Source organism: Melanostigma gelatinosum (genome assembly GCF_949748355.1).
Source record: "Melanostigma gelatinosum genome assembly, chromosome: 1".
Classification (NCBI taxonomy): Eukaryota; Metazoa; Chordata; class Actinopteri; order Perciformes; family Zoarcidae; genus Melanostigma; species Melanostigma gelatinosum.
In genome coordinates this window covers 1,713,796-1,739,015 of record NC_136634.1, presented here as the reverse complement: position 1 = coordinate 1,739,015, position 25,220 = coordinate 1,713,796, and the positions used below count along the sequence as shown (strand labels likewise).

General features: G+C 42.2%; 2 protein-coding genes across 3 annotated transcripts in view; one reads left to right on the top strand and one right to left on the bottom strand.

Moving 5' to 3' along the window:
- Positions 1 to 3,234: 3,234 nt before the first annotated feature.
- On the bottom strand, positions 3,235 to 15,840 carry LOC306782564 (fibulin-7; the record flags this gene model as incomplete). The annotated part of the gene is made up of 7 exons (XM_079275988.1): positions 3,235 to 3,595; positions 3,811 to 3,946; positions 4,039 to 4,176; positions 5,288 to 5,545; positions 5,634 to 5,804; positions 5,896 to 6,046; positions 15,757 to 15,840. 7 exons carry the CDS (start codon positions 15,838 to 15,840, stop codon positions 3,235 to 3,237), a joined length of 1,299 nt encoding a protein of 432 aa, XP_079132114.1.
- A 93-nt stretch (positions 15,841 to 15,933) lies between these two features.
- Positions 15,934 to 25,220, top strand: part of LOC306786308 (RNA-binding Raly-like protein) — a 59,206-nt gene continuing 49,919 nt past the window's right edge. For both annotated transcript variants that reach the window (XM_079281045.1, XM_079281044.1), the window contains exon 1: positions 15,934 to 16,037. In XM_079281045.1, coding sequence (XP_079137171.1) covers positions 16,001 to 16,037 — 37 coding nt within the window. In that variant the 5' untranslated portion in view covers positions 15,934 to 16,000. The remainder of the gene's footprint in view (positions 16,038 to 25,220) is intronic.

The following is a 25,220-nucleotide window of genomic DNA, read 5'->3' as shown; positions in this document are numbered from 1 at the left end:
GTGACGTCGTCAGGTGTCTTGTTTTGTCCGAGCAACAGTCAACAACACAAATATATTCAAGTTACAATAATATAAATGAGAAAAGAGCAACAAAATGTCACATTTCAGACGCTGGAACTCAATCTTGCTTTATCGAACACTTAAACAAGTAGATCACCAAAATATATTAATTCCTTCATTAATTACTCGACTGCCTCTTGAGAAGCAGTGTGTGTGCCGGTAGTTCTGTTAGCCGTTAGCGGTTAGCCACACAAAAAAGTAAAGTGAGATAATAATGTGAAACAATTATGATCTGATTAGAGCAGAAACTCTGAAGTTGAGCACTTCGGCGTGCGGCGTGAACGTAGACCTTTTCAGTGATGTTTTGTTCTCCTGCACTAAATGAAAGAACATCTGTTGCTAACGAGGACTTTCTACGAGCTAAAGCATGAAAGACCAGTCAGACATGGACAGCGCTGCTCTGCCTGGACACAGCAAAGCAGCAGCATATTCATCACTTCTGACCTGTATGTATGTATCTGGTCATATTTAAATCCTCACACACGCGTGAACATTTGAAGTGAGCAGAGCTGACGTCACAGTCCGATGTACGACTTCATGTCTGTGTGCCGTCTTTTCCTGTAGTTGTACATTTCGTGTGTTTTTCCGTCTCGTGTGTGTGAGAATGTGTCTGCAGACGGACGGCGTGAACACATGACGCCTGTATGTCTGCGTGTGTGTGTGTGTGTGTGTGTGTGTGTGTGTGTGTGTGTGTGTGTGTGTGTGTGTGTGTGTGTGTGTGTGTGTGTGTGTGTGTGTGTGTGTGTGTGCGTGTGCGCGTGTGCGTGTGTGTGTGTGTGCGTTCTGTCTGGTCCGTGGAGTCTTCAAGCCGGCTGACAGATTGGTGTCAAATTCTTCAGTCCGACGGACCAAAAACACATCGAATAAATGTACAGTTTAGTACTCGAAGGCCTCAAAACATCCAGAAATACCTTCGTTGATGATTTACAGCTTCTAACAGAACAAGTTAAACCTGCACACGACACGATGTCTGAGGAAACATGTCGATGATGTGTTCATTTCAGCAATATCATCAAAACAAAGACAAAGTACTGCGAGAGAATATCTGCCAGAAAAACTGTCATCTGAAAATTAAACAAAGCGTTCAGACAAATGTAGTAAAAAGTACAATATGCACCTCTGAGATGTAGTACAGTATAAAGTATAATATGTACCTCTGAGATGTAGTACAGTATAAAGTACACTATGTACCTCTGAGATGTAGTACAGTATAAAGTACAATATGTACCTCTGAGATGTAGTACAGTATAAAGTACAATATGTACCTCTGAGATGTAGTACAGTATAAAGTACACTATGTACCTCTGAGATGTAGTACAGTATAAAGTACAATATGTACCTCTGAGATGTAGTACAGTATAAAGTACAATATGTACCTCTGAGATGTAGTACAGTATAAAGTACAATATGTACCTCTGAGATGTAGTACAGTATAAAGTACAATATGTACCTCTGAGATGTAGTACAGTATAAAGTACACTATGTACCTCTGAGATGTAGTACAGTATAAAGTACAATATGTACCTCTGAGATGTAGTACAGTATAAAGTACAATATGTACCTCTGAGATGTAGTACAGTATAAAGTACAATATGTACCTCTGAGATGTAGTACAGTATAAAGTACAATATGTACCTCTGAGATGTAGTACAGTATAAAGTACACTATGTACCTCTGAGATGTAGTACAGTATAAAGTACACTATGTACCTCTGAGATGTAGTACAGTATAAAGTACACTATGTACCTCTGAGATGTAGTACAGTATAAAGTACAATATGTACCTCTGAGATGGAGGAGAGGTAGAAAGAAGCAGAGCATGGAATATAAAGTAAAGTTAAAGTACCTTGAATTTGCAGTTACGTACAGTAATATTATTCGTAACATTTCACCCCTGAGAATAATAAAACAATTATAAAACTATAATAAAAGGAATAGACTGAAAACCTTTTGTTCGTGGCTACATTTTATACAGAATTCATAGTTTTACAGAAGAAGTTCAACAGTGGTTGGATAATTTCAGTTATGTGACATAAATGAACTTCTGTTACCGTCAACGTTGCCTTTTGGTCTCACAGGACAAGAACAGTGGTCTCCTGGGTGAACGTCGTGTTTGACCCGACCTCTTTAAACTACGTCACCTGACTTCATCCTTTGCTCCCGTAATAATTCCTACGACCACTAGAGGTCGCTGTTGAACAATACACATATTAGTAATGAGCTCTTTGCACAGACATCTTTTTTCGGGGAGGACGGTCTGTTTTTATTCCGTTACGAGACACATCTTCTCGTCATGTAAAAACATCCTTCTGGGTTCACAGCAGGTCATTTTTCTGTTGTTTGCTTGCATACGAAAGTGACACGCAATACACAGTCAATGGAGAGCAGCGACTAGTTAATAACTCAAATAGAAATGTTACTTTTGTTATCTGCCAATCTGAACCCATTTTGCGCAAAACATTCAAGTCACTGAACTAAGCATCGATTAAAAAAATAAAAATAAAAATACATTGTGATGAAAACCCGGAGGGTCATTTTAGAACACAATCCTAAGAGGCTCATTTTACCACGTAGATAAAAATATCTTTGAAAACATTTTTTAACTTGTTTCTCGGGTTGTAGCTGTGTTTCCTCTGCAGGTAATGAAATATCTTGGAAATATATTTCCTTGCTGTTTATTTTGTTTAAAAATATAATACAATAGACAATATACTGCAGGTGATTCACACTGCACAGGATGTCATTTCTGGCTACTACTTTTGTATGAAAAAGTAAACAGGGGAAAAAGGGATAAAAAGATCAGACGGCACTGGTTATTTCTTATTTCTTGTTAGAAAATGTGATGCTCTGAAACTTGAATGAGGATGATAATTCATTTTAAGGTTTTTTTTACACCTAGAAGAGTTTATTCACAGTTTTACAACCGCTCCTTTGCCAACGACCTTTGACCCAGTCACTTGATGAACGTGGAAGTTGCTCCTCCATTTTTTATTCCCTCTATGATAAAAAAACATCAACAATAGACTCACTTTGACATGATTCGTGACTTGTAAAAGGGACGACTGACCTCTGTGAGTTCAGTTAGACAGTAAAAGTTCGTAAGGCTCTTAATGTCTGCACCAAACGTTGGTTAAACCTGGTGAACCCTGACCCTCCCGCCCATCGATCCTCCGCCCTAAAACTCGTATGGAGAAACGAACAGGGTGACCTTGGTGAGGTAGCGGCCCAGCAGGTTGCTGCGCTCCAGCTCGCTCATCTCCACCTCGGCCTCCAGAGTGGCGGGACCCTTGATGGGCGTCACCAGCAGCAGGGTGCCGGTCTGCCGGCCCGAGCGCTGCACGCTGAAGTGGCCCCGCCCCCGACCGCCCGCCAGGCCGAAGCGCAGCGTGTCGCCCAGAACGCGAGCCGCCGACACCCGGAAGAGGACGCGGGGGGCGGACATGTTGGACACCACGGACAGGAAGTGGAAGGAGATGGAGTTTGGCGCCCGAGTGCACACCTTGTCTCCCAGCATGCACGGGTTCCTCTCGCAGCGCCTGAGGGAAGCACCAAGGAAATATTGTTATTTGAGGAAGGGCACTTCCTGTCTCGCCTCTGCACCTGGAGGAGTTCTTTCATTGGTCTCTCTGAAGAAACGTGATCATTCTGAGATAGCATAACGTTCAAGACATCCTACTGATGGTGTGGAGCTTCGTAGCGCTGCAGTGATGAAACACAGGAACTCTTGAAAGGTGGAGGACGTGGTGCTTACATTGGTGACGTCTTGATGTACGTGGCGTTGTTCATGTGAGGACACGCCACCGTCACACACTGGAAAGCTCCGTACGTGTTCACACACGCCTGGTCTGCTGTGCAGTTCTGCATCCGGGTCTCACACTCGTCGATGTCTGAGGACGGAGACAGACAGTTACCACACGTCTGTAAATACCCCCCCCCCCCCCCCATCCATGGCCGATCGGGGTGACCCGTGACCTCTGACCTGTGCAGCTGCGCCCCTCTCTGGAGCGCTGGTAGCCGGCCGGACAGAAGCAGTGGAAGCTGCCGGGAGTGTTGACACACTGATGGACGCAGAGCCGGCCGGGCTGACCGAGAGGAAACAGACGACACTCGTCGATATCTGAAACACACGAGATGCTCAGTAGAAGTAGTGGGTGGAGTAGTAGAAGTAGAAGTAGTCGTAGTAGTAGTGATAGTAGTAGTAGTAGTAGTGGAAGTACGAGTATGGGTAGTCGTTTGAGCATTTATTCCAAATCCTTGATATCAGACGTCAGTTTCCTCCACTAGTTGAATTAGTGACAGACAAAATGCTCACTAGTTAACTAGTTTGAGTCTCTTTCTAGTTTACTAGTGAGGCTTAAAGTGTTTACGAGTTGAACTAGTGAAAGCTGGAAACTGACATCTGATATCAACAACATGGAATAAATGCTTGGATTTCCACATAGTAGTGGTAGTGGTACTACTAGTAGTGGTACTAGTAGTAGTGGTAGTAGTAGTAGTGGTACTAGTAGTAGTGGTACTAGTAGTAGTGGTAGTAGTGGTAGTAGTAGTAGTGGTACTAGTAGTAGTGGTACTAGTAGTAGTGGTAGTAGTGGTACTAGTAGTAGTGGTAGTAGTAGTAGTGGTACTAGTAGTAGTGGTAGTAGTGGAACTAGTAGTAGTGGTACTAGTAGTAGTAGTAGTAGTGGTACTAGTAGTAGTGGTACTAGTAGTAGTAGTAGTAGTGGTACTAGTAGTAGTGGTAGTAGTGGAACTAGTAGTAGTGGTACTAGTAGTAGTAGTAGTAGTGGTACTAGTAGTAGTGGTACTAGTAGTAGTAGTAGTAGTGGTACTAGTAGTAGTGGTAGTAGTGGTACTAGTAGTAGTGGTACTAGTAGTAGTGGTAGTAGTGGAACTAGTAGTAGTGGTACTAGTAGTAGTAGTAGTAGTGGTGGTACTAGTAGTAGTAGTAGTAGTAGTGGTACTAGTAGTAGTGGTACTAGTAGTAGTGGTAGTAGTGGAACTAGTAGTAGTGGTACTAGTAGTAGTAGTAGTGGTACTAGTAGTAGTGGTAGTAGTAGTAGTGGTACTGGTAGTAGTGGTAGTGGTACTAGAAGTAGTAGTGGTAGTAGTGGTACTAGTAGTAGTGGTAGTCGTGGTAGTAGTGGTACTAGTAGTAGTGGTAGTAGTGGTAGTAGTAGTGGTAGTAGTAGTGGTAGTAGTAGTCGTTATTGGTGAGTAACATGTATCACCTGTGCAGATGTTGTTGTCGCGGCCTGATATGGTGAAACCTACGTCACAGGTGCAGCGGGTGGAGCCCAGGAAGTGAGTGCAGTGAGACGGACGGACGGAGGACAGAGGGGAGGAAGACGTGGGGGATGAAGAGGAGGAAGGAGAAGGTGAAGATGCTGAAGAGGAGGAGGAGGCTGAGAGAGCTAGAGAGACGGGGAGGGAGGAGGAAGGAGCAGCAGGAGAGAAGGAGGCCAGGGAGTTTCCGGTGCTGTTGAAGCCTAAGAAGTAAAAAAAAACAAATCAAGAGTTCAGAAAGCTGCTGGAACCGATCCAGTATCGGTACGATGGTCCAGCATCAGTGCTCACGTCTGCACATCGGCTGCTGGCCGCTCCACCTCAGAGACTCCAAACACACTCGTGTTCGCGGGCCAATCAGCTCGAAGCCGGGCTTGCACACGAAGTGGACCTCATGTCCGGCAGCAAACACCCGGCCCAGCCTGCGTCCGTGAGCGGGGGGTTCTGGTTTGGAGCAGGTAGCTGTGGAGCAGATAGAGACCTCTTCATTCAAACCTTTCTTTTAAACCTGAAAGTTCATCGGTCACCGAGAGGTGAAGAGAGGAGACCTCACCGCCGCTCTTGGAGATGATGGTGCTGTTGTGCAGAGCGCTCATCTTCTTCCTGAGGGAGCGAAGGCCCTGCTGGTACGACGCCTCGTGGACCGCCAACATCTTCTCCACCTGCCGCAGAGAGGTCAGCAGGTCCTGGGTGGACGGACACTCCTGTGGACGAGGAGACGAGACGAGGAGAGGAGACAAGGAGACCAGGAGACAAGGAGACGTTAGAGGACAGTCTCCAATGCTGCTGGAATGTTTCACCTGTTGAGTTTCCCCAACAGGTGGTTTTCGGATCGACTGGATTTTTGGCTACTTCCTTGTTTTTATTGGACGTTTGTTGAGGAAATGAAGTTAAATGAATAAATAATAAATATTTATAATAGCTCTCAGAATATAAATCTATTTTTGGAGTTGTTGACCCCAGTCAGCCTCGACAAACGTCCGTTCATCAAAAAGGTGGTTTTCTCTTTTTGACGGAGCTACGCTAGCAGTTTCCCCCTGCTTCCAGTCATTGTGCTAAGCTAGGCTAAACACATCCTGGAGCTTCAGTATCTTTGTACCGGAGAAAAAAAGTGATTTCTCAACTGACTTTAGGGACGAAGATACACAAACATGTTTTGAAAATGCCAGACGGCTTCCTCCAAAGCTACAAATGTTCTTGTTAAACCATAAAGAAACCTCTGAGGTGTGAGGTCTGTACATAGAGGTGAGGCTTTCAGAGCAGCTGCAGTAACACCTGAGTGAAAATGGGACCCGGGTTCGCCGCTGACCTCCAGCTGAGGGCTGAAACACGATAACACGCCACACAGATCAGGTGATCAGGTGACCAGGTGACCAGGTCTGTGAGTTTGGAGGCGTTTCTCTGAGGTGTGTTCCAGCAGCGACCTGCTGGTTCAGAGGAGGGTGAACCTGAGTTCAGCTCGTTGGAAAAGAAACCGCACGAGAAATTCAGCAATAAACTAAATTCTTTATCGTGCAGCGCCTGCTGTGATTATTCAAAGACACATTAATGTGAAACCTAGAAAATAAATAAACTAAAACTGATTTTAAATAATAATACAATCATTATTATTCCTCCATCCCTTTTCTTTCCGCTTATCCAAGGCAGGGTATAATAACAGGTATTGTTATTATTAAAATAATTATAATAATTATTATAATATACTTTATTCATATCAAGTGCTGCAGAGAAAAAATTATAATAATTCAAAAATAAAATAAAAAACAATAAAATAAACTTTTCAGATAAAATCAGGAGAAGTTTAACAACAACAGTAAGTTTTTAGAAGAGACTTAAAAAAATGAACTACTAATAACCAGGTTAATAATCAACTTGGTTCACAGATTAATTCACCGTTTAAAGTTTAAACGGTGAATTAATCTGTCAAACTCATTTTCACTCTGGGGCCACATCAGCATCACGGTCGCCCTCAAAGGGCCGGTTGTAAATGTAAGACGGTGTAAATGTAACTACGGTACTCCTAACATAGTTAGTTTAGTTTCCCGGGATATCTGTGACTTCCACAACACGTACTTCCAGTTGTGTGATTTCTCCTCCGCCATTGTTTCCTGTTGCTGGTGCAAAATGCATTCTGGGATATTTGGCTGTCCCAAGTACAGACAAGTCACCTCCGATGCATCCCGGGTAAAATGGGCAGAGCGAGCCACATCCGGGCATTAGGGCCGTGCTTGGCTCGATGTGAACTTTGAATTGGAACAGTACTTGGGCTGAGACTGATGACGTTTCAGTACAGAGAAGTATGCATGTTGAGAAACTTGTTGGAAATCCTCTTTATGGGCTGTTGCATCTCCTGTCCACCTGTTGTGATAGTTTTAATGTCGGCACACAGACAACATGCCATCTCATCACTTCGACTTTCTATCTCATAATTTCGACCATGGGGATATTTTTATTTTCACATCTAACTTTAAATTTTTGTAAAAAAAAAAAAAAAAAAAAAAAATTATTATTTTTTTTTTGCTGGCGGAATCGCGGGCCACATAAAATGACGTGGCGGGCCGGGTCCGGCCCGCGGGCCGTATGTTTGACACCCCTGGTTTAAACGGTTTAAAGATACTGTGTATCAAATAGAAATATTATGACATAAGTTCCATTGCTTTTCTGGTGAGCAGTTTTAATACTCAGATTTCAACATTTCACCAAAAAACAGCTCAACTTTGAGGAATAAAATAAAACTATTTCTGTGACATAAGTTTGACAATATTAATATTTTGTCTCATCCTTTTAAACTGCTGCTATTATCTTTGCGTCAACCGACTGCATGTGAAGTAAAGAGAGTAAACATTGATGTTAGGACAATAAATGACCTGCCTGCACAGGAACACAGAGAACCAGAGTCACCTGAACTCACCTGAGCAGCAGCAGCAGCAGCAGAAGAAGAAGAAGAAGAAGAAGAAGAAGAAGAAGAAGACATGCGATGAAGACACATCATCAGCAGAACGATCTTCATCCTGATGAACCTCTCGTGCTTCTGACTCCTCGGCTGCGTCTCAACAACTAAATCATCTCCTCGGCTTTGGGTGCTTTTCGAGGGCACATGGCAAAAATGCCCCCCCGCCAGATATTTAGAAGGAGAAGAAGAAGGAGGAGGAGAAGGAGGAGGAGGAGGAGGAGGAGAAGGAGAAGGAGAAGGAGGAGGAGGAGGAAGAAGAAGAAGAGAGCGACTCCCACATCTGGAACCACACTTTCACTTCATCAGCATCTCCAGAAATAGACTCTTAAATTAGAAGGAGAAGTGAGTCGGCGGTGGAGTCTTCTTTCTTTTTAATCATCATCAGCTGCTTTTCAAAGTGACCACTCAGGAATGTGACTTCTGCTCCAATTACAGCCGGAAAACCAATGACAGGGAGGCCATCCACTGATACACCCGCCTGGATTATTATCCTCCACGAGGGAGGGAGGGAGGGAGGGAGGGAGGGACGGAGAAATTAAATGATAAATATTTGCTCTAGCATATAGAACCTGTGTTCCTGTTACATTTTCCTTCACAGCAGTTTAAATACAATAGAAGCTTTCTTTGAATTATAAGTAACTATAAGATGCAGTCGTGTTGGTGCAGTGAGCGCGGCGTCCACCAGGTGGCGATGCAGTCTTTCCCTTTGAATCCAAAGAGGCAGCGACGTCTCCTCTCATGTGGCTGAGCTGTACTTTGGGTGAACTATGATTTATGTTGGTGGAGTCACGAATTAGAATATGAAGCTTTGATCTGTGAAGAAACACATGAAGGATGAAAGAGCTCATTCACCGAAGTTTGTCTTTTCAGATAAACTCTGTTTCTGTTTGTTTTGTTGTTGCTTCTGTAAAAATATGAAACTGTAATCAAACAAAAAGCTTTTAGTCTTCTAATTAAATATATATTTGAATCCTTTACTTAAATATAAAAGTACTAATACAACAATGTAAAAATACTCTGTTTAACTAAGATTGTGTATTCAGACACAATCTTAAATAAAAGTATGTAAGTAGATTTAGCTAAATGTATTCAAAGAATGAAAAGTAAAAGTACTCAATCTCTGTTATATTATCATGTATTAAATTGAATGTTTTATTATTAATGTTGATGATTAATGTTAGAGCAGAATGTTAGTTTGTAGGAACGCATCTTATTTGATCATCATTGGTTTTGTTTAGGAACTGAAATACAGAGCAGTAAAAACTTCAGATGCAGAAGAGTAGAAGTACAAAGTACCATTAAATGGAAATACTGCTGAAAATATCTACTTAAGCACCGTATTTTAATAATGTACTACTACTGGATTAATATATTTTTGTTGATTTTGTTCCTTTTTCCAACAGTAAAATAATGCTGATTGATAATAATCGATTCATTGATAATTTCAGTTCCAATATATTTAGATTTCTTTGTAGTTGTCTAGAAATACAAAGTCAAAACATTACAACAGTAACATTATAAGAAGATGTTCAGTCTTAAAGGAGGTTATGTTTGAGTGTATTTGCGTGATTGTTTCAGCCAATCAGACTCAGCTGGCCCTTTTCTAAAACAGACCAGAACAGGTTTTAAATTAAAGTCGCTAAATTAAAGAAATTTTAATTTAAAAGCTTCTTCAGCTTCAGTCAAATAATGAGTTGATACAACTCAAAAACACATTAGAATAATATTTAATCTGTAAATTTACGTTTTGTTCTTTCTTGTATCATTTCCTGTTTACGCAAAACATTTGAGTTTATATCATTTGTGTACTTGCTGTCAAAATAGTATACTGTGCAACGTATACTTTAATAGAGTGTAGTATTTATTTGCTGATTGATTTCAAAGTAAAGTAATATTTGTTTATTTATATATTTGTGGTTACGGAAAGAGATTGTGTGTGTGTTTCTGTGTGTGTGTGTGTGTGTGTGTGTTTCTGTGTGTGTGTGTGTGTGTGTTTCTGTGTGTGTGTGTGTGTGTGTGTGTGTTTCTGTGTGTGTGTGTGTGTGTGTGTGTGTTTCTGTGTGTGTGTGTGTGTGCGGGTGTGTTTCTGTGTGTGTGTGTGTGTGTGTGTGTGTTTCTGTGTGTGTGTGTGTGCGGGTGTTTCTGTGTGTGTGTGTGTGTGTGTTTCTGTGTGTGTTTGTGTGCGTATGTGTGTGTGTGTTGCACCGACCCTGTGGTCTGATGGATAAACCCTCGTTGAAATGCATGCTGGGAGTTTGCTGACGGAGGTTAAACTGTGAGATAAACAGAGACGCCCGGGAGACGCAGCGGCTCTCCTCATCTTCACATCTTAATTAGATGGGACAGCTTCAATTAAAATGAAATCACATAATGGGTTTTGTAATTAAAGCCGAGTTGGATGACGGACGGTTGATCGGGTCAATTTATAAACGCTGATTAAACTTTTATCAACCAATCAAAGCTTCCGATATTCCAGAGGTGAACATATTTATTTTTTCTGTGAAGAGTTTTAACTGAAACGATCTCGACTTCACACGCTGAAACTTAAAGATCGGATATTTAAACGTCAGTTCATGCAGATAGTTTTGGTTTTATTCGTCCAGGTTTAGAGATTTCTGCCTCCACACCAATACTACACAATACTCCACAAAGTAATTTAAAAAGCATCATATATGAAAATGAAACTAATCTAGAGACCAACTGTGATGATGTCAACTCTTTTCAATCAGACTATTTTCTACTAAACCAAGAAATAAGACGGCTTTGTGACAGATTTGTGTGAATAGACCCTTTAAAGGCCTTTAAGGGGCGTTGGTTTTCTTTTTTCTTCGTGCAATTAATTCAGACATCAATGCATTTTTTTGGAACTGTTGTTTCACACAGAACAGGAATATCACGTGACATAAAAGTCTCATAATTTTTTCACAATGAGGTCGATTGAAGGCATCAACCAATCAGGTTGTGAAGAACGGACATATTAAAAACCATAGACTGTAAATATGAAGTAGACGTAGTAGTCGTGATGTCACTCATTGGTTTGTACTGATGTTTTGAAGCCTCGAGTTCTTCTTTTGGCCGTCACCATCTTGTTTTTTTGCAACCAGTGAACAGGAAGTGACCATATCTGGACTGAGGAGGAGCGACGTAGAGACGCCGTATACGTGTCTGGTAGAGACCTGTCAATCACGTGTAGCCCCGCCCTAAAGCATCCCCTGCTTTATGGTCTGTGTGACTCTAAAATAAATGGAGCATAATGTACTAAATGAACATCATGCTGCATTGAAGAAGACTTGAAACTAGAGATTGAGACATAAACTCATGTTTACAATGTTTACTGAGGGAATAAATCAAGAGAGAAGTAGAGTCATTTTCTATAGACTTCTATACAACCAGAGGAGTCGCCCCCTGGTGGACACTAGAGAGAATGCAAGTTTAACACACATCGCCTGTTCAAAACATACACTACAGTGAACAACAACATGAAGGCAAATTCCGCACAGACCAGGGCCCCGTGCCACGGAAGTGGTTCAGCAAAGTCGATCAAATGTCCTGTTAGCAGCCGACATTCACGAGATGATTGATGTCAGGCGATCTCGGTTCCTGCGAGGCTGATCCTCTCAAACTGTCTCGTTAATTCCAACCAGACGATCGGGATGATTGCGCGTGCTCGTCCCACTTCAAAAGGGGGAAGCGTCGATCACCGAAACCATGATGTTCTAACAGTACAATGAAACCATGATGTTCTAACAGTACAATGAAACCATGATGTTCTAACAGCACAATGAAACCATGATGTTCTAACAGCACAATGAAACCATGATGTTCTAACAGTACAATGAAACCATGATGTTCTAACAGTACAATGAAACCATGATGTTCTAACAGTACAATGAAACCATGATGTTCTAACAGCACAATGAAACCATGATGTTCTAACAGCACAATGAAACCATGATGTTCTAACAGTACAATGAAACCATGATGTTCTAACAGCACAATGAAACCATGATGTTCTAACAGCACAATGAAACCATGATGTTCTAACAGTACAATGAAACCATGATGTTCTAACAGTACAATGAAACCATGATGTTCTAACAGCACAATGAAACCATGATGTTCTAACAGTACAATGAAACTATGATGTTCTAACAGTACAATGAAACCATGATGTTCTAACAGTACAATGAAACCATGATGTTCTAACAGTACAATGAAACCATGATGTTCTAACAGTACAATGAAACCATGATGTTCTAACAGTACAATGAAACCATGATGTTCTAACAGTACAATGAAACCATGATGTTCTAACAGTACAATGAAACCATGATGTTCTAACAGTACAATGAAACCATGATGTTCTAACAGTACAATGAAACCATGATGTTCTAACAGTACAATGAAACCATGATGTTCTAACAGTACAATGAAACCATGATGTTCTAACAGCACAATGAAACCATGATGTTCTAACAGCACAATGAAACCATGATGTTCTAACAGTACAATGAAACCATGATGTTCTAACAGCACAATGAAACCATGATGTTCTAACAGCACAATGAAACCATGATGTTCTAACAGTACAATGAAACCATGATGTTCTAACAGTACAATGAAACCATGATGTTCTAACAGTACAATGAAACCATGATGTTCTAACAGCACAATGAAACCATGATGTTCTAACAGTACAATGAAACCATGATGTTCTAACAGCACAATGAAACCATGATGTTCTAACAGCACAATGAAACCATGATGTTCTAACAGTACAATGAAACCATGATGTTCTAACAGTACAATGAAACCATGATGTTCTAACAGTACAATGAAACCATGATGTTCTAACAGTACAATGAAACCATGATGTTCTAACAGTACAATGAAACCATGATGTTCTAACAGTACAATGAAACCATGATGTTCTAACAGTACAATGAAACCATGATGTTCTAACAGTACAATGAAACCATGATGTTCTAACAGTACAATGAAACCATGATGTTCTAACAGTACAATGAAACCATGATGTTCTAACAGTACAATGAAACCATGATGTTCTAACAGTACAATGAAACCATGATGTTCTAACAGCACAATGAAACCATGATGTTCTAACAGTACAATGTGAAATAAAGTCACAGAAAGAGCCTCTTTGTTCTCCGCTGACGAGCAGGAGATGATCATGAACGTATATGAGGATTTCAAGACCGTAATCACAGCAAAATATAACAGCGGCACCGCTGAGAGGACCAGACAGGAAGCACGGCAAAATATCACAGACAAGTTAAATGCGTAAGAGTTGGGAAAATGTATCAGCTAATTTTAATGCCTCATCAGCCCAACCAATCACATGACATGTCTTTATGTGCTGCTGGCAGTAGACTTCATGATGCATCATCCAATGAGATCTATAGCGACAATAATGATCTCAACTCTTTCAGAATAAGTAGATAAAAACAAGCCCAACGAGGATCTAATGATACTCATTAATATGAGGACATATGTACTGTATGCCCTCATGTATCATGTAGCCTACTATATATGTGTATATACATGTATGTGTAGATTACCATATAGAACTAGTGTGAATATGTGTGTGTGTGAGAATCTGTTAATGGGCGGATCAGTGTGTGTGTTATTCATAATCAGACATTCAATCAACTTAAGCAGTGAAGATCAATAGTGTGTGATTCTCTGTGTTCTCATCATGATCCACCTTCATCATGTTCTACAGTAATGATGTGCTGCTGTACTAATAACAGTCATATCATTATGAGTGCTTTAACCTCATGTATGTGTAACAGAGTTGTACTTTATTATTCTGTTGAGTATGTGTGGATTCTATCTTTATGAGCTATTTTTATTTAGCGTTTTATTTTGTTAATGCTTCCTGCGGAAGCGGCGTCTCGCCTCTTTTGTACCTCCGAAGCCCCCGTAGTCCCGACTTCCCCTCACAGTGGTGTTTCGTACTGATGAGGGTAAATTGTGTGGAATAATATCGTTGCACTGTTTTGTTGTTTTCTTCGGGAATGTAACTGTTTACGTTACGTACTTTAGTAACTGCTAAGGCGACGACCTTATGAAGCTGTTACGCGCCGTTTTGACTGTGGGAAATATAAGTTTACTGGCTGTTTCACTTCGCCTATTTGGCGCCATTTACTTTTACGTCAGGCTGCCCTGTCATAACGTAACGACGCAGATACTTTGGCATTCCTTTGTGTGAATTCTGTTGTCTTGCATGTTTAGGAGCAGATGTATACAGAGAGAGTGAGACCAGGAAGAGACTAATGTGCTTTATGTTGTCTTCTGCAGCGAATAAATGCTGGAAAACTACCCTCTGAGTCGTCTCCTTCAATGCCATTCCAAGTCTGTTACATATGCAACCAGCCATCAAGAGGACATGAGAGCAAGTACACACACATGACTCAGAATGCTGAGTCAGCACAATATGTGCCATAATGTAATGAACACATCCATAAGTTTATTAAGCGCCAAATCAACTTGACCAACAGCGCGGCATGCAGCGGCTTTCCCCATGTTCTCCGCATCGCAGACACTACAACAACGCAGCACTCGCACAACAGCTCAAGGCTGCATCCAGTCTGTGGGACAGGCAGTGTGGTGTTCAATGTCTGCTCCAGAAGCTCTGGAAAGAAATGATTCCTTGTGGGCAGAATGGACAGCGCTCGTACAGGAAGTCATCGTGATGTGATGACGGATCTTGGCGATGTGGAAGAAGTCTCTCCCTATAAAACGCTCATCTAACTAATATCCTCCTTCATCAGTGGATCTCTGAGGAAGGGAGCTGCACATTAATGCAACAGAGGCTTCTTAGTTTGCTCCGCTGCTTTTAAGGATCACGTGTGTCTCACTTTAGCATTTCATCAACTCCCGTATAACCCCCAGTATATGCGCAAGCGCATCAGACTATGTATGTGACGGGAGCGGCCATGTTTTCCGGGGGAGTGGCAGCTTATCCAGCTACCTTCAGTGAGCCTACGCTGGAGCAGGTTCAAGCTTTTGGATGTGTTGCCATGGTGATTTATTGCCGAACTTGCTTCGTGGAACCGAAAAGCCTGATCTACGTCATCTTATCCTGAAAAGTATCCGGCTAACTCAGTTAGACACGCATGTGGAACGGAGCCCAGATCCACTCCTCCTGTTCTTACCTTTCACAAAAAAGCCCAATCAAATAATATTCACAGGAGGATATGTGATTTACACAGCATGATGTTTTTTGCTGTAGCAGAAAAATAAAATCAGGCAATTTTATTTCCACTTGAAAATAACTATATTTTCATCCACTAGGGGAGGCAGCTTCTCCACAGGACAAACAGCTGACTGTTATGAGACCTGGATGTACAGGACTAATAGAGAAACACCATCAACTCTATTTGACGACACTTCTACCTGCTTTACACCACCTCTCCTCTCAGACTCACTCCCCCTTACCTCCCCCCTCCTCACCAGAAAAATGAACCGGTCGTCCTCCTCCAACACCCCTCTCTGTGGAGTGTTAGATGGTACGACCCACATCCTCACTCAGCGGTCACCTCTCTCTCTCTCTCTCTCTCTCTCTCTCTCTCTCTCTCTCTCTTTCTCTCTCTCTCTCTCTCTCTCTCAGTGAGGGGAGCATCCTTTAGAGACTCTCAGTCGTCAGGGTTTATCTCTCTCCTCTTCTTCTTCTCCTCTTGTCATGACCCATTTCAGGAGCGACTCTCACCGAGACAGACGTGAGTACCACACACACACACACACACACACACACACACACACACACACACACACTCAGTAAGATGAGTGTATTTGAGAAGATGTTGTAACTGAAGATGCTGATTTTGTGCGACTGTGAAGATGCTACAAGGCAAAGTGCAGGTGTGTGTGTGTGTGTGTTGCGTGCACATGTGGTTTTGAGTTTTTCTTTGTGTGCTTGTGCAGCACATCCTGAGTTCATTAAAGTAACTTCACTTTGTGAAATAAGCGCATGAGGATATGTTTCACCGTCGAGGACCAGGCTAAGCCTTCTCTGCTGGCCTAAACAGAATCACAAAGTTATAGCTATTTTATAATTTAATAATTTTTCACAAATACACTACATGTATTGTAATTATTTTTCCCGAGGTCCTCTACAGAGACTTTGCACTTTAAGTGAACGGCGACGATGTTGTTGATTGTCATAGTCTTCAACCAATCAGATCTTTAGTTTGACATGTTGGGCGTATTCTTTGACGGGCCAGTGTTACCCAGGTAGTCTGCTAAGTACGTCAGCATTAACGTGCGCCGTGATTGGTCAGTGGGCCAGCGTGACTTTTGTCAAACAGAAAGCTAGCTAGCAGATCTTAGTGTTTCGTAACACTAAGATGTAAGAGACGTAATGACATTTTTAGCGTTTTGCTCGGTGTAGATTCTTTTTATCTAACAGCTGTTTTTTGTTGTTGTTCCGGGTTCAAAAGGTCGTTGTCTGTTACATGAGCGCAGTCCACCGAAAACATTATATTTCCCATAATTTAAGCTTCTGTATTTTCCAAATGCACTAGTATTATTCAAACATATTGTTCGCTTCAGAAGCCTCGTACCAAACGGTTTAATATGAATACGTGTATTGTTACATTCCTAGAAACAAAGAAGCGTAGCTCAGTAGGACAGCACAGCAGGAACAGTTATAAAATCCACGGCCGCCACCGGTCAAACGATGTTAAGAACATGATGAAAATATGTCATTTATTTTTTTTTCATGGATTTTTTTATGTGTAAATTGAAATTTGCATAAAAGGCAGCGTAGCGCGACGACGTAGCGCGACGACGTAGCGCGACAACGTAGCGTTACAACTGCAACAGCGTAACATAACATAACAACGTAAAGTCACAACGTCAAGTTGCAACGCAACGTCACATCGTAAATGAATAACAACTGCCCTTACTTGCCTTTCTTTCGCAACATTACGTAACAAGTGTTACATAACAAGCGTAGAGTCAGCGTTTGCTTTTGGTTCTGACACAAGACACTAACAGCTGTCTCCTGAGTGAAAGTCCTGTATTTGTTTGACCCATCCATTTGCTTGTTACAGTCCTTATTATACCACGTAACTTTAAATAACTTATTGAACTGAATTGTCAGCGACTCTGACTGAATTGAAAAACTGACATTCCACGAATCCGTGGTTTGCAGAAACGTACAATTCGAACACGTTTTCATCGCGACTGGCCGTGATAACTACTATAAACCTTTCTGCAGTGTGTTCAGGTATCTGTACCGTTTCTCTGTTACTCTGACTCAACTCTGCATCGTATTTCATCGTCTCACCAATTCATGAAACAACACCAACAAACCCCTTGTTTTTTAGGGCTGTTTTCACATTAACACGTCTTTGAGCAGTGATCTGTGGCTCTTTGGCTGGCTTGCTCGATGTGAATGATTCAGTCAATGGAAGGGAGCTGGTGTTTGTGATTCTTTTGTGATTTTCAATGTCTGAGTTGTAAGAAACTGCTCTATTGTAAGATGTCTTAATGACTTTCCTGAAATCATCTCTGTCCCTTTAAACATGTATCTGAGATGACTCTCGGGTCTTCTCTCTGATGAAGTGCTAACCACAATAAAGAGCAGCATCCACTTCAAGCTCCACACTTGTTACTTGTGAGTCAAGTTTAAGGTTGTGTTCATTCCTCCGTAAAATCACGGAAATGTCAGCGCTCACATCCACGGTCACAGACGATAACATCAGTGTTACAGTTTCTAAAACGGGTCTGCTAATATTTCAGCTTTGATCATCAGGGTGTGAAGGAATGACCCTGAAGCTCTCACGTGTTGTTTTATCGCTGCAGGATTGAGTGGAACTAGACGCTGACACCGAATTATTTCTGAGTGACAAAAGAAAGAGTAGGCGCTCGCTTACCGACAGGATAACACGTTTTCACTTTCAATACCGATCAGTTTTAGATGTCAGGGACGGCATTTTGGTTTCAAGGGGCTTCGGCCAATGTTCTTTCATACTGCTCTTCACTATTAATTACTTAATGGCATGCATGTTAAAACACAGTACACTTTTTAAGGACCTACCTATCTTCCTGCCAACCAACCTACCTACCAACCAACATACCAACAAATCAACTTACCTAGCTACTTGCCAATCTGCCAACCAACCAACTTACTTACCTACTTATCTACATACAGACTTACCTATCTGCCTACCAACCAAACAACCAACTTATGTACCAGCTTACCAACCCACCAGACAGCCAACCAACCTACCTAACTGCCTGTCCAGCTACCTACCCACCTATACACTAACTTTGTACACCTCAGCCAAGGGTAGAGACAATATTGCAATATTTAAGCAGTTTTATTTTCACCCCGTTGTTTCCACCCAGTTTCGTTTTTAAATGCACATGAAACCCAGTAACTGATGGCAAGGAAGCAGTAAACACGCTCATTCATCCTGTGAAATGAGCTGCCTGACGCATCGTTTCCTCCAGTGTCATGAAGCGTGATCAGTGGAGTTATTGTGTTTCACACTTCAACAGGATGAACTTCTCACACGCTTGTACTGAGACATCATTTGTGTGAACAGACAGGAATGAATGAGTCCAGGATGAAGAAAGCTCTGCAACAGAAGCAGTAAAGAGGTTGTTTCCGCTCCGATCATCCAGATGGTCCCAATGAGAAGCTCGCACTTTACGTCTTCCTTGAATGGAGCTGGTTTTATCTGTTCTTGAGGATTCACCAGATCAGGATTTACAGGAAGACCCGTTTAAGGTCACCTGACAGGAAGTCATGTGATTGGGTCATCAGCTCACCTGGATGCAGTTCCTGTTGTATCCTGATGAAGTCGCATGCGGTTAGAAGTGAGTCATCGGTTTGGAGGTGGACTGAATGGAGGCTCAGTGAGTTTCACGAGATTTGTTTTACACGTCATTTATTTGAAGTATCTTGACGCCAGAGAGCATCATGGGAGCTAGTTTCATCTCTTCTCAATCGCTGTGGCTCAAACAGTCTCAACAACACAACTGTTTCATGGGACATCACAACTCTGAAGTCTCCAAAAGGCAGAAACTCAACCACAACATTTAATTCATGCTACATAACCGGGTTATTGTGTCAGTAGATTGGCCAAAATGAAAAGTTGTTTTGTTGTTGTTAGCTGTACTATTTTGTGCAATTTGCTTGAATGAATGAGAAATTAACATATGTTGTGAACAAAAATGAATTGTTCAGAGATTTTAATTGATTGTTTTGAAAGCAATAACTCTCATCCAAGAATTGAGTCAAAGCGAATAAGAAATAACCGTTAAATTAAAAAAATTAGAAGAAACATGGGAGTTTAAAACATTTCTATCTTCAAGTTATTTAGTAAATGTATGCTGATCAGTTGCTTTGATCCGTCTTAACTCTAAAACTACGCAAAACTACCAGCCTGATGTTCATGAACCTTTGTGTAAGAGTGAAGAATGGGCCGAGCAAGAACACATTACATTTTGAAATGTATTCACGGATACACCAATTGTTCTTCACGCTCGTTAACATCGAGACGAGCCCTTTTCCTTTCATATGTTGTCAGCTTCATGTAGCCCACGCTTCATATTTTGGGAGGATGGTGAAGCATGAATTGCTTTACTTCCCCAGGAAACCTGAATAAATCCTGTCAATGTACTCTGCAACGAGGTCCGGACCCTGGGACACCGAGGCAAGACTCGATTGTACTTCTCTAGTAACCGTAAACGGTACATTAAGTCCTAAAAACAGAAGCTGTTTTTAGAAGCACTGGTAGTTTTGGTTTATTGAAAGTTAACAGTCTGCTGCAGCGTCTCGTTGATCTTTAACACGGTCCAACGAGTCAATCGGTTCAGCCGTTATGATCGAGGATACATCTTTCCAAAGGGTCACACCCTAACTTTGTAACACGGATCATTGACTTCTGCTCATTCACGGATTAAATGTGAAACTCTTTTGAAGCGAGCAACCAAGACAAACTTTTATGACGAACCGCAAACAAATATTTTCAGACAAAGAGTTCAAACACAACAAACGTGTACAGACAGAAGTGATCGTCGTGGCCTCCGCTCTGGATTTTCTGCCAAACTTTGAATAGCCTGCCCCTGAGAACCAATAACCATGAGGGCGTGAAATTGTCCTGTCATCATTCTCTCTTCCTTCCCTTCCCTCTCATTTTCCCCCTTCTCTTTTCTCCATCTTTCTCTCCCCCCCCCCCCCCCCCTCTCTTCTCTCTAAAGCTGATATGTCGTCCAAACAATGCCAAGCAATAAGCAAGCAAATAGCTGTAATCACTCAGTCGATGATGCACAATTGCTCGATCAGCGTAGCGGCGACTTGGCAGTCTTATCGATCTCCGGGGGAGGGGAGGGTGACGATTAAAGGACCGTTAACGGATGGTGAGTGACGGCGCTCATAAACCTCGCACTAAAAGACTAATGTCCTACAAGCATCAGCCGGCGTGGAACCCATAAACAACCTCGCCGCCGACTGTCAGCGCTGCGGGAGGGAGGGAGGGCGATGATGGGAGGCGAAGGGCCAGCTGCTACGTTCCCCATGAACACGACTTCACATGTGGGGGGGTCCGGGGAGCCGAGCACCGAGCTCTGATGGAGGTCGTGGAGAGACAGACTGCTCTCAGCTTTCAATTACAAACACCCCAAATGGTGACTGTTCAGTCTGAGTGAGACGACGGAGCGAAGCGGGAAACTGAAAGTTGATTCGTTTTGTATTTATGACTACAAGGAAGGTGCACAAAGAAAAATGTTTTCTAAGGGTGTCGCTCGTTTGGATACGGAAATTTGTCGTCTGTGAATTTGCATAATCATGACTTCACCCTGAGTTTATGAGTCAAGAATCTTTGATTTAGCAGTTCAACTACAATCAAATATGAGTCACGGTGTTGTGAAAAAATGTGATGTTGTTGTCTTTCACACTTAGAGCAGGTTTAAGAATGAAACAGAAGCTCTCAGAGGCGTATAGTTAAATCAAAAGCAATAGATTTATTTATCAACAGAGTCATTCAGCCCAGCTATCAAAAACAAGCTTGGGTGCTAATGTATGAACCTCGCAGAGATTCACCATGAGACACGCTTCAACACATCAGCGTGAACCTTAATATAGGGGTTCCACCCCTTGTTACACATTGGCCAAAGTCAAAGATGCAGGCGTGGCACGTTTGTACGTTATGGCGCCTGGATGGAGGCCGTGAATGTCCATTCACCTTGGCCCCTCCCAATAGGCGTTGGTTTCCATCAGTGTGAGTGAGGAGTTCAATGCGAGAGGTCCTAAGAAGGAGTGTGTGAAGAAGCCGGGCTCAGCTGGGGGCGTTGGCCCTCGCTTGAATCTCACTATCTATTGTGTCTTTCTTATCTTCTCTAAGGATGGCGTCCTGTTCCTTGTGTCGCAGTTAAATAAGTAACCTTTCACCTGCTTCTCTCTGGCCTTGCTGTGTTGTGAGCACTGTATAAGTGGTTAATAGAGCTGCATAAGCTAATGGTTATTTAAAACTACCAATATGCTAGTGATTAATTAAACTGTATATAAGTCAATTGCTACTTAAAGCTGCATATAAGCTAGCTGTTAATTAAACTGTATATAAGCTAGTTGCAAAGCTGCATATAAACTAGCTGCTGATTAAGCTGTATATAAGCTAATTGCTGATTAAAGCTGTATATAAGCTAATTTTCTCAACAAATCCCTCTCTTGACATCTGAAGGACGTCACTTTCTTTACTTTCCTGCCCTGTTCTCACGCTGGTGTCTTCCTCTGCCTCTCCTGACCCTACCAGGCTGTTCTGCTCTTCCCCTACTGGGTAAGCTCCATAAGGAGGGGGTGGTAATGGTTCCTTGGAGAGGGCAGTGGTGATAGGACGGCCAACCAAAGAACGAATACAGGGTATTATACAACATCCACATGAGACCAGTATTGCAATGAACACACCCACTGACACTGCTATTGACAAGATCAGGTGCTTCCATTTTCCAAACATGTTTTCCATCCAATCTCCAAATGGATTATTCACACCTGATGCTTCCTGCATTTCTTTTTGACAGTGCCTTCAGACTATTCAGTGCTTTTGTGACTGAACCGTCCGGCGCAGTATTGTTGGGGATGTTAGTGCAACACAGATCTCCAAACATTGAGCAAAAGCTCCAAAGCCATTTTGTTTTGCATAGAAATCAAAGAAGTGGGGCCAGCTGCTCAGCCAGACCCTCTATTGCATCCCTAGTATGATTAGCCAAACGAAGAACATTGTAATGCACATAATTGATACGATCAACATTTTTATTCACAGTTATCCATGGAATAATACTTGCGATACTCTCAAAACCTACTGCAATTTGATATACCAATTTGTATTGATTAGGCACTCCTCTGGTTCACTCTGATTGTATCTATGTATGTTGGACCTTTGTCCAGACTGAACTATCCTACTGCAGTTGCTCTTTTAGCTAAGATATGTCTGCGTCTGCGTTGGGTCAGGTTTTGTACTTTAAATATGGATGCCAGAGTAGTGCAATTTGGTGGAGTAGCCATTTTAGTCATATTTGTCATGCATGCGTATCCTGTTGGGTCAGATTCAGGATATAGTGGTGCTGGTTCGGTGAACCTAGCTGGTCTAGCTGCAGCACAAGCTATACAGCCACCCATTTTGTTTTGATAGCATTATCAACAATTCAATTTAACCAAACATTGTCGTTTCCATGTCCTGTAGCTAATTGGATCACCTGTTGGTGGTTGCTGAAAAGTCAAATTACAAATTACAAAACAAATTATGCATTTTGCGTCAGATTACCTCGGACCTCTGCTAGAGGTCTGGACGGCTCAGATGCTGGGGCACAGTGTGACAGGTGGTGCCAAGGTGCTCCTGCTTTACCTATGACTTGGACCGAGTGTGAAGTAACCTCCTTCACTTCGTACGGCCCTGTCCACCTGGGGTCAGTCCACTTTTCTTATGAACTTTGACCCTGACCCAGTCACCCTCTCGGATGAGATTTTTACCTTTTCCTGGTCAGCTGCACTGGTTCGCTGGACCTGTTTGGAGAGAGCCTCCGTGAGAATGATTAATGCAGTCACATATGCCTTCATTTCAACTTGCTGCACATCTAAGTATATGTACATCTATGTATCTATGTATATCTATGTATATGACTACCGTCTCTTGGAGGACCAGGCATTTGCCTCCCTGTCATTAACTCATGTGGTGAAAGATGCGTCTTATTTCCTTGTGCGCTCCTCACTGCCATTAGAGCTAATGGTAAAATTTTAACCCATGTCAGCTTTGATGCTACACATGTCTTCGCTATTTTTCGATTTTAGCGTCTGATTTGCCCTCTCTACCAGTCCTTGTGACTGTGAATGATACACTGATCCAGATCTACTTCCTGCAAATGCTTATTACTGAAATGTGAACCATTATCGGAGTATCAGCTCTGTCTGCAGCCACTTCATTACTGTCTGTGCGTCTTCTCTTTTAGTTGGGATTGCCTCCACCCACTTTGAGAATCTGTCAACCATTACCAAGATGAGTAAAGTCCATGCTGATGTCTTGGAAGCAGGCTGATGGTACAGGATAAGAGCCCATAGGTGTTTTGTACGGTTTTTTCACATTATGATCCCCACAGGTGGTGCATTCGTCGCAGAAGAGGCACAGTGCTTGCATTCTTTGCAATGTTCCTTTCTTTCCTTCGTGCGTGCCTCTGATATCAGTGAGACACACAATTCTGCCATCATGGGATCTCCAAAGTCCACTTTTTCCTGTTGTTGCTCCTCTTCTTTGCCATTCGGACCATTCGTATGGTCCAGCCTTCTTCTGTATCTCAATCAGTGTTTCTTCAGTGATCTCTGGTTCTTGTATGGCTGTTTTCAGAACCATCTGTTTTGGTCTGTATCCTCCTACTTCTTCAGCAGCTTCATCTGCCATGTCGTTTCCCATACTTATTCTGGTTCTTGCTTTGCCATCATGTCCTTTGCATTTCATGATTGCCACTCTGTTTGGTAGGCTCATAGCTTCCACCATTGCCATGATTTCTTTCTTGTGTTTGATGGGTGCGTCCATTGATGTCGTGAATCCTCTTCTTCGCCACATGGGCCCATCAACGTGAGCTGCTCCATGTGCGTAAGCAGAATCTGTGAAGATGTTTACTGATTTTCCTTCTGCTATTTTCAAGGCTTGTATGAGCGCTTCGACTTCTGCCAGTTGCACTGATGCTGGTTGAGGTAGGATACCTGATGCTACTATTGTGTGTTCCATATCTTCGAATTGTCTCACCACAGCATAGGATGCTGTGTTTCCTTCATCTCCTTTGTAGCAACATTCTTCCTGTTTCATAGACAATATGTGCTTTTGTGCATTCTTTTTTGACTTTTCGATTTTCTTGCAGCTCCGAATGTGAATTTTTCGCTTAGGAGGATTCTTTGATGCAGCTCCTTCTCTTTTCGATTTTCTTGCAGCTCCTTCTCCCCCTTTTTTCTGATACAAAACTGCAGTAACATCCCTCTTTTTTGTTCAGAAACATCTAGGTGGAAAAGGGAATGAATAGTCAATTCTTGAAGTGCCGATGCATGTGACAGAGTCTACGTGAGAATGGTGAACACATCTTCTGTTTCTTGTGTTCAAACTAAAAGGGGGCTGAGGTGTTTCATGATGGAGGATGCTTTGTCTGTGGGCTGTGGGCTGTGGGTTGTAACTGGATATGACGCAGGTATTGTGGCTAATAGTTGCAGCAGTGTCTCTGTTGTTGCCAGGTATGTGAAAGATATTGCTGTTCAGCGTGATTCTGGCTTCTTGGATGCTGATTGCCTGTCTCTCTCTGATAGTTTCCTCTTCTTCCATGTGGTGAGCCTTGTTGTTGTTGACCACGCGTGCGGCAGTCTCGTGAATAGTGACCAGGTTTTCCACAGTTGTAGCAGTAGAAAGTTCGTC